The 14,303-nt window shown below is 45.3% G+C and overlaps 1 protein-coding gene across 3 annotated transcripts in view; it reads right to left on the bottom strand.

Annotated features, from left to right (window-relative positions):
• Positions 1–4,485: 4,485 nt before the first annotated feature.
• MMUT (methylmalonyl-CoA mutase) overlaps positions 4,486–14,303 on the bottom strand; it is a 35,234-nt gene continuing 25,416 nt past the window's right edge. For all 3 annotated transcript variants that reach the window (XM_073335751.1, XM_073335752.1, XM_073335753.1), the window contains 4 exons: positions 9,207–9,338; positions 7,043–7,190; positions 6,754–6,921; positions 4,486–4,886 (listed from right to left, as the gene is read on the bottom strand). In XM_073335751.1, coding sequence (XP_073191852.1) covers positions 4,758–4,886; positions 6,754–6,921; positions 7,043–7,190; positions 9,207–9,338 — 577 coding nt within the window. In that variant the 3' untranslated portion in view covers positions 4,486–4,757. The remainder of the gene's footprint in view (positions 4,887–6,753; positions 6,922–7,042; positions 7,191–9,206; positions 9,339–14,303) is intronic.

The following is a 14,303-nucleotide window of genomic DNA, read 5'->3' as shown; positions in this document are numbered from 1 at the left end:
AAGGGCCAGCCCCCAGAAATGAACACTGGGGGGAAAAGAATCCCATAAACTGGCTAACATGCAGTGGGGAGCGCAGACAGTCCCTAAATAGTGCTCTGGCTGAGTTGTAGCCCTAGGACTACTCACGGTGTGTCAAGGTAAGTGCATGCATAAGGATTGGGGCCTAAGTGACTCAGGAGGACTTGGACTCCTAAATCACACAGGTGCTTTTGAAAATCTGGAGCACCCATGGAGAAAAATTAGCAGGTGCTCAGCCCCCCACCAGCAATCAAGCTCCCCCTACCCCCACCTCGCCTCCTCCTCATCCTCTCCCAAGTGCACCGTGTCCCCACTTCTCCCCCTCCCTCCCAGCGCTTCCCACCCCCCTCTGCTGCCTAACAGCTATTTGGCAGTGCTTAGGTCTTTCCCAGAGGGAGTGGGAGGAGCGGGACCACAGCATGCTGAGGAGAGGAGGCGGAGAAGGGGGGGGGACTTGGGGGAAGGGGGTGGAATGGGGGCAGAGCGAGGGCGGTACAGGGGCAGCGACAGGGGCGGGTCGAGCACCCACCGGGCCGAGGGGAAGTCGGTGTCTATGGCTAGGGGAACCCTTTGCCCTAACATGAAAGTGAAGAGCACTCAGCCACAAATATGAGTGAATAAGTCATGGTTACCCTAAATTCTGAATTACCTCAATGGGAGCAGGATACAGCCCAGAGGATGTAAAAGGTTTTGAAGAGAGATTCTATTAAAGGTCAGATGAAACAAGAGATGTGCATTAGTTAGCTGGCTAAACTCAGAGAAAAGCAAGCTGGATCATATACATAATTGAGAAGGGGGAGGGAAGTATATGCAGGGAGAAAGAAATAAAAGCAATGCAATAACTGAACACAGACGTCACAAATGCACATGGCTAGGCTTGTGCTCCTGGCCAGGAGGCTGCATCCCATCCTAAGGCAGAAAGTGGTGGTTTTTACTTCCGTCACTCGTTGGGTGTCCAGGAGCAGACATCTGCCACAGGTCAATACGCCTTTCTCGAATCAAACTGACAGAGCACATAGTCTAGTTTTTGATTGGGATCAATATTGTTAACTTTATTTAAGAAGATAAAGAAAAGAATGCAGCAGTGTTTCTGAGCAGTGGTGAGATTACATGTACACACGCACCATCCAACAGCCTATTTTAATTAAAGATCTCATCAATTTCAATCCTCGTAGCAAGTAGGAGAGGATATTGATGGGACTGGTAAATTCAGCAGGTCGTTCATCCAGCTGCGGGACACTTCACTTTACATAAAGGATGGACTTGTCAAGCCTCCCACAGAATAATAATAATAAAGAGAAGGTACTTGTAATGTCAGGGTAAGATGTGACGCAGTGTGTAAAAATGTCAAACAACAGAATGAAAGGGGATGAGGTTGGACATGGGTTGGAACAGCAGGATCTCTGCGACAAATGTGGGAATTGTCTGATTTTTTTAGGAAGTCTCTTTAGGACGCTGTACTCATCACCTTGGCCTGGTTACCCTGTAGGTGCAGAAGGGTTAAAATGCTGCTCCTGGGGTAGAGCAGGAGACCAAAGGGTTTGTGTCATGCAACTGTCTGGGATTATATGAATGAGTTCTTAAGGACTGGCTGAAACTAACCCATATCAATGGAGAATCCAGAAGACAAAGGGACCCTCAATGCCTGCATAATTAACACAGTGGGACCCTTTCAACAAGGGAACTCAGGAGGAGGAGGAAAACGGACCAAAAGGTTACAGAAGGCTGTGAGCCCAGTTCTTATCACTAAGGCCAAGTCTACAGGGGTGGGTGGAAGGGGAAGTAGAAATGCTGGAGGGTAGGGATAGGGTCCAGAGTGACCTAGAGAAATTGGAGTACTGGGCTAAAAGAAATTGGATGAGGTTCAACAAGGACAAAGTGCAGAGTCCTGCATTTAGGATAGAATAATCCCATGCACAGCTACCGGCTGGCTAAGCAGCAGTTCTGCAGAAAAGGATGTGAGGATTACAGTGGAAGAGAAGAGGAAGTTACTCACCTTGTGCTGTAATGATGCTTCTTTGAGATGTGTGTCCCCATGGGTGCTCCACTTTAGGTGTCTGTGTGCCCCTGCACCTCTAATTGGAGATTAGAGCACAGGCAAACCCCTTCTCTACCACAGAGCCCTATAGAGAACTCTGAAGTAGAGGGGAGGAAGGCAGGTTGTGGAGTACCCATAGGGACACACATCTTGAAGAACCATCGTTATTGCACAAGGTGAGTAACTTCCTCCTCTTCTTCGAAAGTGTCCCTATGGATGCTCCACTTTAGGTGACTCTGGAGCAGCACTCACCCCTGGAGTCTTTTACTACAGAGAGTGCTGTGGAGTCAAAGATGGTGTCAGCAGCCAAATCTTCAGTGATCGCATAATGTTCTGCGGAAGTATGGACAGAGGCCCCAATCATTGCTCTATAGACTGGGGAGATAGGGGTATCCCTATGGAATGTGATTGAGGTAGGAACTGATCTCATGGAGTGCGTATGGACGGAAGCAAGCTGCGCCCTTACTAAGTGATTAATGCAACTAGAGACCCATTTGGATAGTCTTTGAGGAGATATCACAGAGCTTTTGGATCTTTCTGTGGACGAAAGGAAGAGTTTAAGGGATTTCCTGAAGTCCTTAGTCCTGTCCAAGTAGAATGCTAATGACACAGATAAGGAAGAGACAACTGCTCGTTCAGTCAGAGGCTAAAGGTGGTAGAGAAGGAAGTGAGGGGGGTTCGCCTGTGCAGAGCTAAATAGCCTTGAAGCAGACCACGAGGGAGGGAGAGCACATGCACGGGCTCAACAAGACACCGCTACTAAAAATCTCAGATTAGGTGTCTGTGTGCCCCTGCACCTCTAAAGTGGAGCACCCATAGGGACACTACTTGAAGAAGCAGCTGGATATGAGTCATCGGTGTGCTCTTGTTGCCAAGAAGGCTAATGGCATACTGGACTGCATTAGTAGGAGCATTGCCAGCAGATCGAGGGAAGTGGTTATTCCCCTCTGCTTGGCACTGGTGACGCCACATCTGGAGTATTGTGTCCAGTTTTGGGCCCCCCATTACAGAAAGGATGTGGACAAATGGGAGAGTGTCCAGTGGAGGGCAACGAAAATGATTAGGGGGATGGGGCACATGACTTACCCGAAGAGGCTGAGGGAACTGGGCTTATTTAGTCTGCGGAAAAGAAGAGTTGGGGCGTGGGGGGAGATTTGATAGCAGCCTTCAACTACCTGAAGGGGGGTTCCAAAGAGCATGGAGCTAGGCTGTTCTCAGTGGTGGCAGATGACAAAACAAGGAGGAATGGTCTCTAGTCGCAGTGGGGGGAGGTCTAGGTTGGATATTAAAAAAAACTGTTTCATTAGGAGGGTGGTGAAGCACTGGACTGGGTTACCTAGGGAGGTGGTAGAATCTCCATTCTTAGAGGTTTTTAAGGCCCGGTTTGACAAAGCCCTGGCTAGGATGATTTAGTTGGGGTTGGTCCTGCTTTGAGCAGGGGATTGGACTAGATGACCTCCTGAGGTCTCTTCCAACTCTAATCTTCTATGATTCTACAGTAGAATCTCAGAGTTATGAACCCAAAGTTATGAACTGATCAGTCAACCACACACCTCATTTGGAACTGGATGTACCCGATCAAGCAGCAGCAGAGACAAAAAACCAAAACAAATATAGTTCAGTACTGTGTTAGATGTAAATGACTAAAAAAATGAAGGGAAAGTTTTTAAAAAAAGATTTGACAAGGTTCAGAAACTGTTTCTGTGCTTGTTTCATTTAAATTCAGATGGTTAAAAGCAGCATTTTTCTTCTGCATAGTGAAGGTTCAATGCTGTATTAAGTCAGTGTTCATTTGTAAACTTTTAAAATATCTCAGATTAACTCCTTTCTTGCAGAGGAGACAGAAGTGAGGTTTCAGGAGGGATTTGCCTGAGGAGAAGGGGGTGGCTTCACAGGATAGTATGGGGAAGGCAGGGCAACACTAGAAAGAGGTACCCACGCATGTATGGAAGAACTGAAAGGACCTGGAGGCTGGCATCGTTTGTGGAGCAGAGGTTGGAACTGGAGGCTGGAGCAGAGCCGTGCAACCCCATCTTCGTTCTGGCCTCCCTAAGCACGGTGGGACTACACTGGTTCTCTGCTGCATTTAGGTGTTTCCATGTCCCTAGAGGAGGCAGTGCAGGACCTGCTCCTTATGACATAGCCACACAGTACAGTGTCTGTATTTGCAGTTTATTTTCGTATACTTTTCCAACTAAAGGAAAATCAGACAAAGATTTGCTCCTTAGACTTTACTGCATTAACATCCAAATGCCACTAACTCTACTGGATTTGACCACCTCTATGCTGAACACAGGTGGTTTTACCTGAAGGTCTCTGGGCCTAAAGCATCTGCCAAATATATGACAAAAAACAAACAAAAAAATGTACATGTAAAACAGACCAATTAGGGTAGTGGAGTAAAAATCAAGCAACCCCGACACAAAATATTAGAATAGATATTTTATTTAGCTAAATTCTTGAAGCAATCTGAATACCTTTACTGAACTCCCTTGTACTTTTAGAGACAATTTTTAAATACAGTCATACGAAATATTCCTCACAGATAGAACATGACTGAGAAATTACAGCTTTCTTAGAAAGCACACAAGGCACCAGGCATTGTAACCAAAGCTACATGGCTAGCTCTTCCTAGCTGATGATTGATCATGTACTGTAAATGGTTATTATAAGGCTGATTTTGTGGCGTGATGTTTCAGTGTTACATTGATTGCTGCCTCTTATCCAGGCACTTCTCAATATCGTCAAGCACCTGTACAGCTGCCTTTGGAATCCGAGTCCCAGGACCAAACACACTGGAGACACCAGAGTCATAGAGGAAATCATAATCCTGTTCAGAAGGAGATTTAAATAGTTAAATACTGGAACATGAACTATATCCTTACAGGTTTCAGAATGCATCCGATGAAGTGAGCTGTAGTTCATGAAAGCTTATGCTCAAATAAATTTGTTAGTCTCTAAGGTGCCACAAGTGCTCCTTTTCTTTATACCCTTACAGCATCTATGAGTAATTCTCCAAAGAGCACTAAGATTGAAGGCTTGCAACTGCTCCCAGAAACAGGCAGCATTCACTGGGAACGGCAGAATAAAAGCTCAAACATACAACATAAATTCTGAACAATTTCACTGTAAGGGTTCTGTCAGTTTAATGTCAGATTCCCTGACATTTTCAAAGGGACACGGAAAGCGGCTCCGATATTCTCTCACTTCTCCATCTAAACTGGTGTGTGGTGTAGCTGTGCAAGGTTAACAGAAGCTATGTTTCACCCAAGAGCTGGCTGCATTTAATTATTATTAAATAATTATCAAAATATGCAAATTATCATTAATTTTCTGTGGTAGCACCCAATCTATGTTACGAGTTTCCCAAATGCTTAAGTACAGTCCTTACTCCAACGAGTTCACAATCTAAGGACAAAGGAGTGAGAGAAATCAGGGGAAAGAGAACAATATGTAATTTATATACTGGTCAACTTGATTCATTTCAGGCAGCATAGAAGAGGTTCCTAAAGGGACTTAAATGTGAACAGGAAAGGGGCTTAGAGGAGCTCAGGTGGGTTAAACCAGGCATTAGAGGGCTTCGTGGCAGAAGGCATAGAAGTGATTGTGTGGGAATCTGAAAAATGGTGAACAACCTCGGGAGCACCGGTGGAGTGGAGGGATGGCCAACACCAACCCTGCCAAGGGAGGACAAGTACAGAGAACCAGTAAGACTATGGGCTATGTATCTGTGTTAGTATAGTGCCTCACGCAGTGGGGTCCTGGTCTCTGACCGGGGTTCCTAGGTGCTACACACAATACAAATAATAAAGTATTCTAAGACAAGATCTGGCCTTTAATTAGCAAAGTGCTTTACATTCCTTCGGGAAGAAAGGTACTATAAACAAAATAATATTATTCTGAAGATTCCCCTCTACTCTTGAAGTAACAGGCTGAATAGATCATTCCTGCTTCTACTTGTAGTGCACGCAGTTTTGGAAAGTGACTCTTGCTCCTCCACCATAGCTTCTGGCTTATATATGAGTGAAGTACTGCTGCTTAGGAGGACTAAAGAATAGGCCCATCTAGTGGAAACATTTGCACTTGGCAGTACAGCAGCATCTGCCCCTACATAAGTCAGTCACGGAAAAAGGAAACTACTCTACACGGTTCATTTAACACCTGTGACTGGTACGTGTAACTGTGGTGAACCTTTATTTTTTCTGAGCAGAACAAAATTCCAAATCCTTTAGGGGAGAACTGAGTTGGGAGCATACATCAAATATATAGTAAGCCCAGTTGCCTGATTTACAAAGTGCAACAGCTTTCAGTGCTGAACTGAATAATTCTAATTTTTAAAAATCGGGAAACAGTTGAAAAGTCCATATGAAAACAACCCCATGCGGCTAGTTGTTTTCTGAACAAAAGCAGCTTAATGCTTTATTCTGCCAGAGCGTTACAAGTTAAGCCAGAACAGTTACATGTGACAACCCAGGGCTTAACTTGCATGAAAATTGACATCAGCAACCTTTTTCTGTGACTAGCATGAAACTTGAAACTGACCCTAACTGACTCTTGTGTAGGAAAGCCTTCAGCATTGTAATTCCCCTATGATGTTAAGAGTGCATAGCAAATAGCTAACAAAACAGAGCAGGCTGAAACTGAGTGTTCTTACGCTGTAAGGTATATTTGTTCCTGAAACAGATGCAGAGCAGTACCTGAGGGGGGATGACACCTCCACACATGACAAGAATGTCAGGCCGGCCAAGTGCCTTCAGCTCTTTGATGAGTTCAGGAACAAGAGTTTTATGACCTGCAGCTAATGTGCTCACACCCACACAGTGCACATCAGCATCTACAGCCTGCTGGGCCACTTCACGGGGTGTCTAAAGAGAGAAATTAAACAACAAACAGCAATTCGTGCTAAAGTGACTGCTGAACAAGAACTGCAGGGAAAAAAGCTGCATTCAAAATACACTTTAAGGGACAGATTTGATTAAATAATACCTGAAAGAGCGGGCCTATGTCCACGTCAAAGCCAATGTCTGCAAATCCTGTAGCTATAACCTTAGCTCCTCTATCATGGCCATCTTGACCCATCTTGGCAACAAGAAGACGAGGTCTGCGCCCTTCACGCTCCATGAACTTGTTTACTCTATTTAAAAAAGAGATTTTATTCTTCTACGTCACTGTCATTCATTAAAAGAGTCTAAAAAAAAAAAAGACAGGCTACTCGTGGCAACTCCTGCACCTTACACTACACTAGCAACCAACTTGGTTGGTTCATGCAGCATGCTCACCATTTTAGTATTTCACTTTGAATGGACAATGACAGGTTCCCTTTATAAAAGTGCTTTGAGTAATAAAATGTTGCTTAGTTTGCAGATTTGTTTTTTCATTCCCAACCCTGCTTTGCTGCTCTTAATGAAGCAAAAAATCTTGTACTATTTGGGGCGCTGATGTATAAAGCATGTCCAACTTTAAGCACGAGCAGTTTCATTGACTTCAAAAGACCCTGAGTACCACACACACAATATAGACCTCTGTTCTAGAGATTACAAGTGAAGTGGCCTATAAATATGACTTTGTCCATCTATTACCACTGCAGTCTCTAAAGCATAAGGATGCTAATCCTTTTACTCTGCTCTGTTAAATAGGAGTCATCATATTAATTCCACTAATAATGAAGTGACAGATTTAGAGCAGCTCTGTAAAAATTTATGAATACTGCTGTTTTTTAAGCTGTTTGCTGCATGAATATATTGGTTTAGTTTAAGTGTGGGCTCCTTGGGAAAAAAACAAGCAGGAAGGGAAAGAATGGTTCAAGATAAGACATCCATCATCAATCACTTGACTGTTGTTAAGAGACAATGACAGAACAGGAAAAGGCCAGGAACACAGGAGAACAAAAATACTCCATCAGGTTTCAAAAGGAACACTCTCTCTCTCTCTCTCAAGACAAGGGGGTATTTGCTCAAGGGAACAAGGCTGAGAGACATGCACCTGCTGGGGTTTCTGAAGAAGTTAAGCCCCGCCTCAGTTACCACCATGGGATTCGTAACAGTTTAGGTAAAATAGACATGCATGTAGATTGCTTGTTGTTTTAAAATCCTGCTCTCTCTAATGCTCTGTTCCTTCTGCAGAACAATGACTTTAGTTTTAAGAAGGCTGCTTTGTTCCTGGGCACCAACTATCCAAGGGAAGAACTGCAGGTGCTTGAACTCAGACCTGCAGGATAAGCACAGTGGATACACAGGGTACTGTAGTCCAGGGTTTGCTCTCAGAGTGGGAGAACTGTAAAATTACACCCTGGGACAGGTAAAGGCATGAGATCTGACACCTGAGGAGGAGCACTCAGAGTCCATAAATGGGACAGAGGTGCCTCTATGCCTGTAACTGTGACAGATGTATAATACTCATGATGTTCGTGTACAGAAAAGATGAGCAGTAGGCAAGATACATAAGGAGGTATGGAAAAAGTGTAGCTGCGTCCACTGAAAAACACAACACTACACGTAAATTCGTGCTTTTTTTTTTTTTTTTTTGCCTTTAAAAAGAGATGCTTCCATCCAGCAGCAATACCACCTTCAAGTCATGCTGTGGAGATCACCAGCATGACCCAATCAGGAGTTTCCTTTTTAGGAATCTTGCAACTCTTAAGGTAAAGTGCAGGGTCTACAGCAGTTCTGAGTGGAGATCATCAATTCATATTACAGAAACACCTAATAGAGCACCTCAATCACCTCACCTAAAATGCTAGCAACAACGCCAGAAACTGGAAAAAGACACAAATGGTATCTGTTTCTCAAAGACATGTAAAATTCTGCTCTTGGTGATATGAATGTGCAACTCCCACTGAGTTTAACTAAAGCTGCCTGAAAGTATCCAAAGGCAGAATTTGGTCCTATAACATTATAGACATTATTGAGAGTGAATGTGGGTGCAAGAACAACCTGTAAAAACCTGTTTTTTATGTTTAGTCATACATATAAATTCCTGCATTGTTCTGCAAATATGCTCAGAGTCCACTATTATGGAGCCTTCACGATATGCTGTCTCATTACATAGACTGCACCATCTAGGGATTCTAGAGGATCACACATGCAACACAAATGTCTAACATTAACTATGAGGTCATTTCCTTCTTCCTGACCCAGCAGCGAACTCTCACCTATTGATAGCATGAAGAATTTCATCGCTCTCCCCAAACTCCTGGCGGTAAGCTCCGCTGACCATTCGGTCACTGGCTCTGTGCTCCCCAAACACCTTCTTCATTGCCTCGGTTATTTCTCCAACGGTACACCTAAAATACACAGAGTTAAAATGTTAGTATCCTTAGGAGACTGAAATCAAAACAATGCAGAAATCCCCAGCAACAGCCTGATGATTAATCAGAAGAGCAAATTCAAACAAACTGCTGGAATAAAAAACCTTCACTGCTGTCAGGGCCGTCCTTAGGATTTATGGGGCCCTACGTAGTATTATTAAAATGGTGCCCCTATGCGAACGGCAGCCTGGGCTCTCAGCCCAGGCGGGAGGAGGGACGAGGCAGCAAAGGATAGCGAGACGCTCGGCCCGCTTCACGGTGGCGGAGAGTCACAGCTCCCCACAGACACTCCCGTACCCTCTCCCTCATGCAGAATGGACATGCAAAAGGTACCTAATTAAAACCACTAAACTTGGGAATAAGAAATGTCAGTCACAGGTTTTTCGATATGCCCTGAAGTTTGTCAGACATTTATTTGCAAAAACTTTGTAGTAAGGGTGAGTCAGCTGTCTTGCTGAATACAACATTAAATATTATGGACTACACGATGCAGCTCTTCTCTGTTTTACATTTTCTTAATCAGTATTTCTAAGCTGATTTTATATTTTAAATGTACTCTTAAGCCTTCATAAAGTAATCATTTCAGATTACTACATATTTAACTCACTGAAATTAATCAGTCACAGTCATAACAATGTTCATTGCTTTTAGAAAAAGGGAACACTAATTTACTTTTATATGATCTCCATAGCAATAGACATGTTTATGAAATTTCACCAACTTTAAAAAATATGTTTCCAAAGATTTTAGGCATAACAAAGGATTTTATATCTTACTAAGGTACCGATTTTGCTGGAGGGTTCTCTTAAAACTAGTTCAGCAGATAGTCAGAAGTAAAGAAAGGGAAACTCTTTGTCCAGCTATCTGGAAGGAAAGGGGTGTTGTCCCTTTAAGGGCTGTCTTCAGGGGGAGGGGGGGAGAGGGAAGGGGGGATGAAGGGAGAAAGGGATGGACAGAAAGGACAGGACGACTTTGGAAGCAAGTTTTTTTCCCCTATAGTAATTAAAATGTGTATTTTAGATAAAGGGGGTCTTTTGAAGGATTTATTTAAAAAACTATGTCTGAAGATCCAAGCATTTAAGCTAAATATGATAGTGCATCTAAAAATCTATGCAAGGATTTTTTAGAGATGTGATTTTCACCAACTAACTAATGAAATATTTTTAAAGCAAATTTTAAACTAAGGTCTTGTAGACGAACATGTTCTGAGTAAATATTACAGTAATGCACAACAGCTTTTGTCAGTAAATTCAGAGACTGACAGTATATACCTGGGCATTGGCAAATGCCTGTTAAACGGCTTCATTACCACTTGACTTTAACAGTTTCAGTGTTGTGCTAATAGATCTGACAGGCTGGAGGCTTTTTCACTTTTAAGTTACTAGATCCCCTCAGGAGTAAGAGTCACCAGGCTGCAGCAGCCAGCTGGGAGCCTGCAGGAAGGGTCAGAACAGGGATAGGAAGAGGTGGTGCCCCAAATTTTCAGGTGCCCTTCGCAGCCGCATATTCTGCATATGCCTAAGGACAGCCCTGACTGCAGTCAGTCATTAGTAGCCATCTGAAGAAAGAACATTCTGAGGTCTGAGTAAAATATGTTACACTTAATGTGCTCCGATGTTTTTCCCTGTACTATATCTTACTTGGCTACTAAGACTTTCACAAGCTGTATATATGTAAGCGGGGGAATAGTCCCGCTATTGTGGGAAACTTTCCTGGTGCACTACCCTGGTGAAGTGGGCTCGCGAAAGGATCTGAGTCCTCGCTCCCACTTCCTTTACCGAGTGACCTCCCTGCCCTTGAGGACTCCCCTTCCACTCTCCTGTCTGGCAGAGTCCCCGTAACCCCAACAAGGGTGGGCCCAGGATTCCTGGGGGTCTTGACCCCCAACCCTGTTGTGGTCACCTAGGACAGGGGCTAGGGTGTCCCCACTCCGGGGTACTCTCTCTGCACTGGGCACTTCTCTGACCCACTGACCATTACATACAAGTTAAAGCAAATGCAAGTTATTTAATCAACAATTAAATTTTAAAAAGAATAAGGAAAAATGGGAAAGGTTAAAGGAAACACATCAACCTGCTCTGTGGCAGGGAACAACACAAACAGTGTCTCTGGAATATCAGGGCAGTTCACAGTCTGTTCCTTGTAAGTCCCAGGCCTCCTGCTCAGGCCCTGGCTGTGCTGCAGGGATGCTGTGGTTTGGACACTAACTCTGGTGGTGGCCACATGCTCTCAGGCTCTAAGTGGTAGGACTCTTCTTCCCAGTGTCACCCCCGCCTGTCGGGGTTACGATCCAAGCCTGGCCTGCAGAGCCTCTTGGCTGAGGCATCTCCCTGTGCTGCGCCTTCTGCCCAGGGTCCCCCTCGCTCTCCCCAGATGCTCACCACACCCAGCTCCACCACTCTGTCTCTGCATTGCTGCTGCTGCTCTGCCTCCAGCTCCCAGGGCTGCTTCTTTGGCCCCTCTGTCTCTGGTTGCTACAGCTCTGCTCCCAGGACAGGTCTGCTCTGCAGGCTGCTTCTGTGACTCTGCTCCCAGCACTGACCTGCTTCCTGGGCTGCTTTTCTGGCCCCTCTGGCTCTGGTTGCTGCAGCTTTCTTTCCAGGGCAAGTCTGCTCTCTCTGGGCTGTGCCTCTGGCTTTGGGGCTGCAGCTCTGCTCCCAGGACAGGGTCTGCTCTCTCTGGGCTGCTTTTCTGGTCCCTCTGGATCTGGCACAGCTCTGCTCCCCAGCTCAGCTTGGGCCCCTGCTTTCTCCTTAGCTCAGCCCCACTCCGTCTGACCCAGGCAAATCCAGCTCACATGGAGGACAGGACCTCGCTGGCCTCCTGACTCTCTGATTAGCCTGCTCGCCCTGTCATTCAGGCTGACCTGGAGCATTGGCCTCTCCCCATTGTTCCTGGGGACTATCAGTCTCAGGGTCCTGATTTCCCATAGACCTTTCCCTTTTTAGTACTGGCAGTTGGCCAACCAAAACACCCCCACTGAATGTTAGTAAGGGCGCAACAGTCCCCTTACATATATTTTACTGTCCTACACACTTCCTTCTATATATTGCTCAATTGATTGAGATGTAAGCCACAGCTTCCACAGCACTGTTTTTCCTTCAGTCTCCAAGATTGTGCATCTTTTCCATCATACTTAACTTCTTATTTTTCCAAATCTTCTGATTTCTCAATCAACAGCTGCTTTGCTTTGTATGAGGACAACTCAGAAAAACAGTGCTGGTACAGAACAATGCTATTCTTAGTTTTTCTATATTATTAACAGCAACATTTGTATTTGCTGCAGCAGCAAAAAAGCTGGGGCCCACTCTGCCAGGTGCAGTATAAACATAATAAAGGACAGTTCTAGCCCCAGTGGCTTACAGTCTAGTGCAGAGGTGAGCAAACTGTGACCCGCGGGCCGGCCCCTCCTGCCCAGCCCTTGAGCTCCTGCCCGGGGAGGCTACCCCCCCCCGGCCCCTACCCTCCTGTCCCCCCTCCCCCAACAGTCCCAGCTCACCGTGCTGCCAGTGCTCTGGGCGGTGGGGCTACGAGGTCCTGCTGGGCAGCGCGGCTGTGAGAGCCGCAGGCCTGCCCTGGTGCTCTAGACTGCGCGGCGGCGTGGCTGCCAGTCCTGGTGCTCTGAGCGGCATGGTAAGGGGGCAGGGGACGTTGGATAAGGGGCAGGGGATCCCAGGAGGGCAGTCAGGGGACAGAGAGCGGTTGGATGGGGCAGAGGTTCTGGGAAGGCAGTCAGGGGATGGGGAACAGGTCGGGCTGGATAGGTGTGGGAGTCCCGGGGGGCCTGTCAGGGGTGTGGATAGGAGTTGGGGCAGTCAGGGGACAGGGAGCAGGGGGGGTTTAATGGGGATGGGGCTTGAGGGGGGGGTTGGATAGGGAGTGGGCTGTGGACAGGGGTTGGGGTGTTCTGAGGGGGGCAGGAAGCGGGAGGGGGCAGATAGGGGGCGGGGGCCAGGCTGTTTGAGGAAGCACAGTTTTCCCTACCAGGCCCTCCACACAGTTTCAGAACCCTGATGTGGCCCTCAGGCCAAAACGTTTGCCCACCCCTGATCTAATGAATTCCATTTTTCTGTGAAAAATTAATTAGTTCCCCCGCCCAAATTTATAGTACATAACCTGTGGTGATGGGACAATACTGTGCCCAAATTATAGTGGCACAGAAACCAATGGCAAGGGATTGACAGAAAAAAGCAAGCTAATTAAGAAGAGAAAGAAGCTCCTCTTCAGAAGTTAAACAGCTCAGCTATAACCACCACCTCAGAAGTGCTCTCTGACCCTGCTAGGACAAGGACTGAAACACAGGTTTGCATAATGGTATGAAGTAGGTGAGTGAGCAAGCTAACAATTATGTATTTCAAAAATATATTCACTGGCATATATTAGTATGTATTGAGATGAAAAAAAGAGAGAGGGGAAATAGACACACACACACAAAGAAATGCATATGACTTGTTGCAAACTTAGTCAAAGTAGAAAACAGACATCAAGCATGTTTCCAAAGCACAGTAATTATAAATGCACAAATAAAGACAATATCCCATTCAATTACACTGTCTTTCTACCATCTGTGCTGTAATCTTTTCTCAATTCATCAATACATATATACCATTTGGCTGTAGTTAATCACATTTAATCCTTTGGAACATGCAAATTTTGTACTATTACATTTAGCTATGAGGAATGCTCTTACTCAAAATTGTTTTTATGACCTAGTTAAAGAGTAAATACCTCTAAGTCTTAAAACAAAAAAATGTCAGAGGACAATCTGGATATCACTGCTTAATATCAGTTTAGACAAGCTGTAACTTCTCCTCCATATGCTTTTAATAGGAGATAGTCAGAGTTGGTCAGAGATGGCCAAAGTTCTAATGGGTATTATCTGTAATCCCAGCCGTCACCTTCAGCCCCCAACTAAAACCTCTCCAGCGCATCATCAAAGAT

This window comes from Lepidochelys kempii, chromosome 3 (genome assembly GCF_965140265.1).
Source record: "Lepidochelys kempii isolate rLepKem1 chromosome 3, rLepKem1.hap2, whole genome shotgun sequence".
NCBI classification, from domain to species: Eukaryota; Metazoa; Chordata; order Testudines; family Cheloniidae; genus Lepidochelys; species Lepidochelys kempii.
This window is presented reverse-complemented; position numbering and strand designations above follow the sequence as displayed.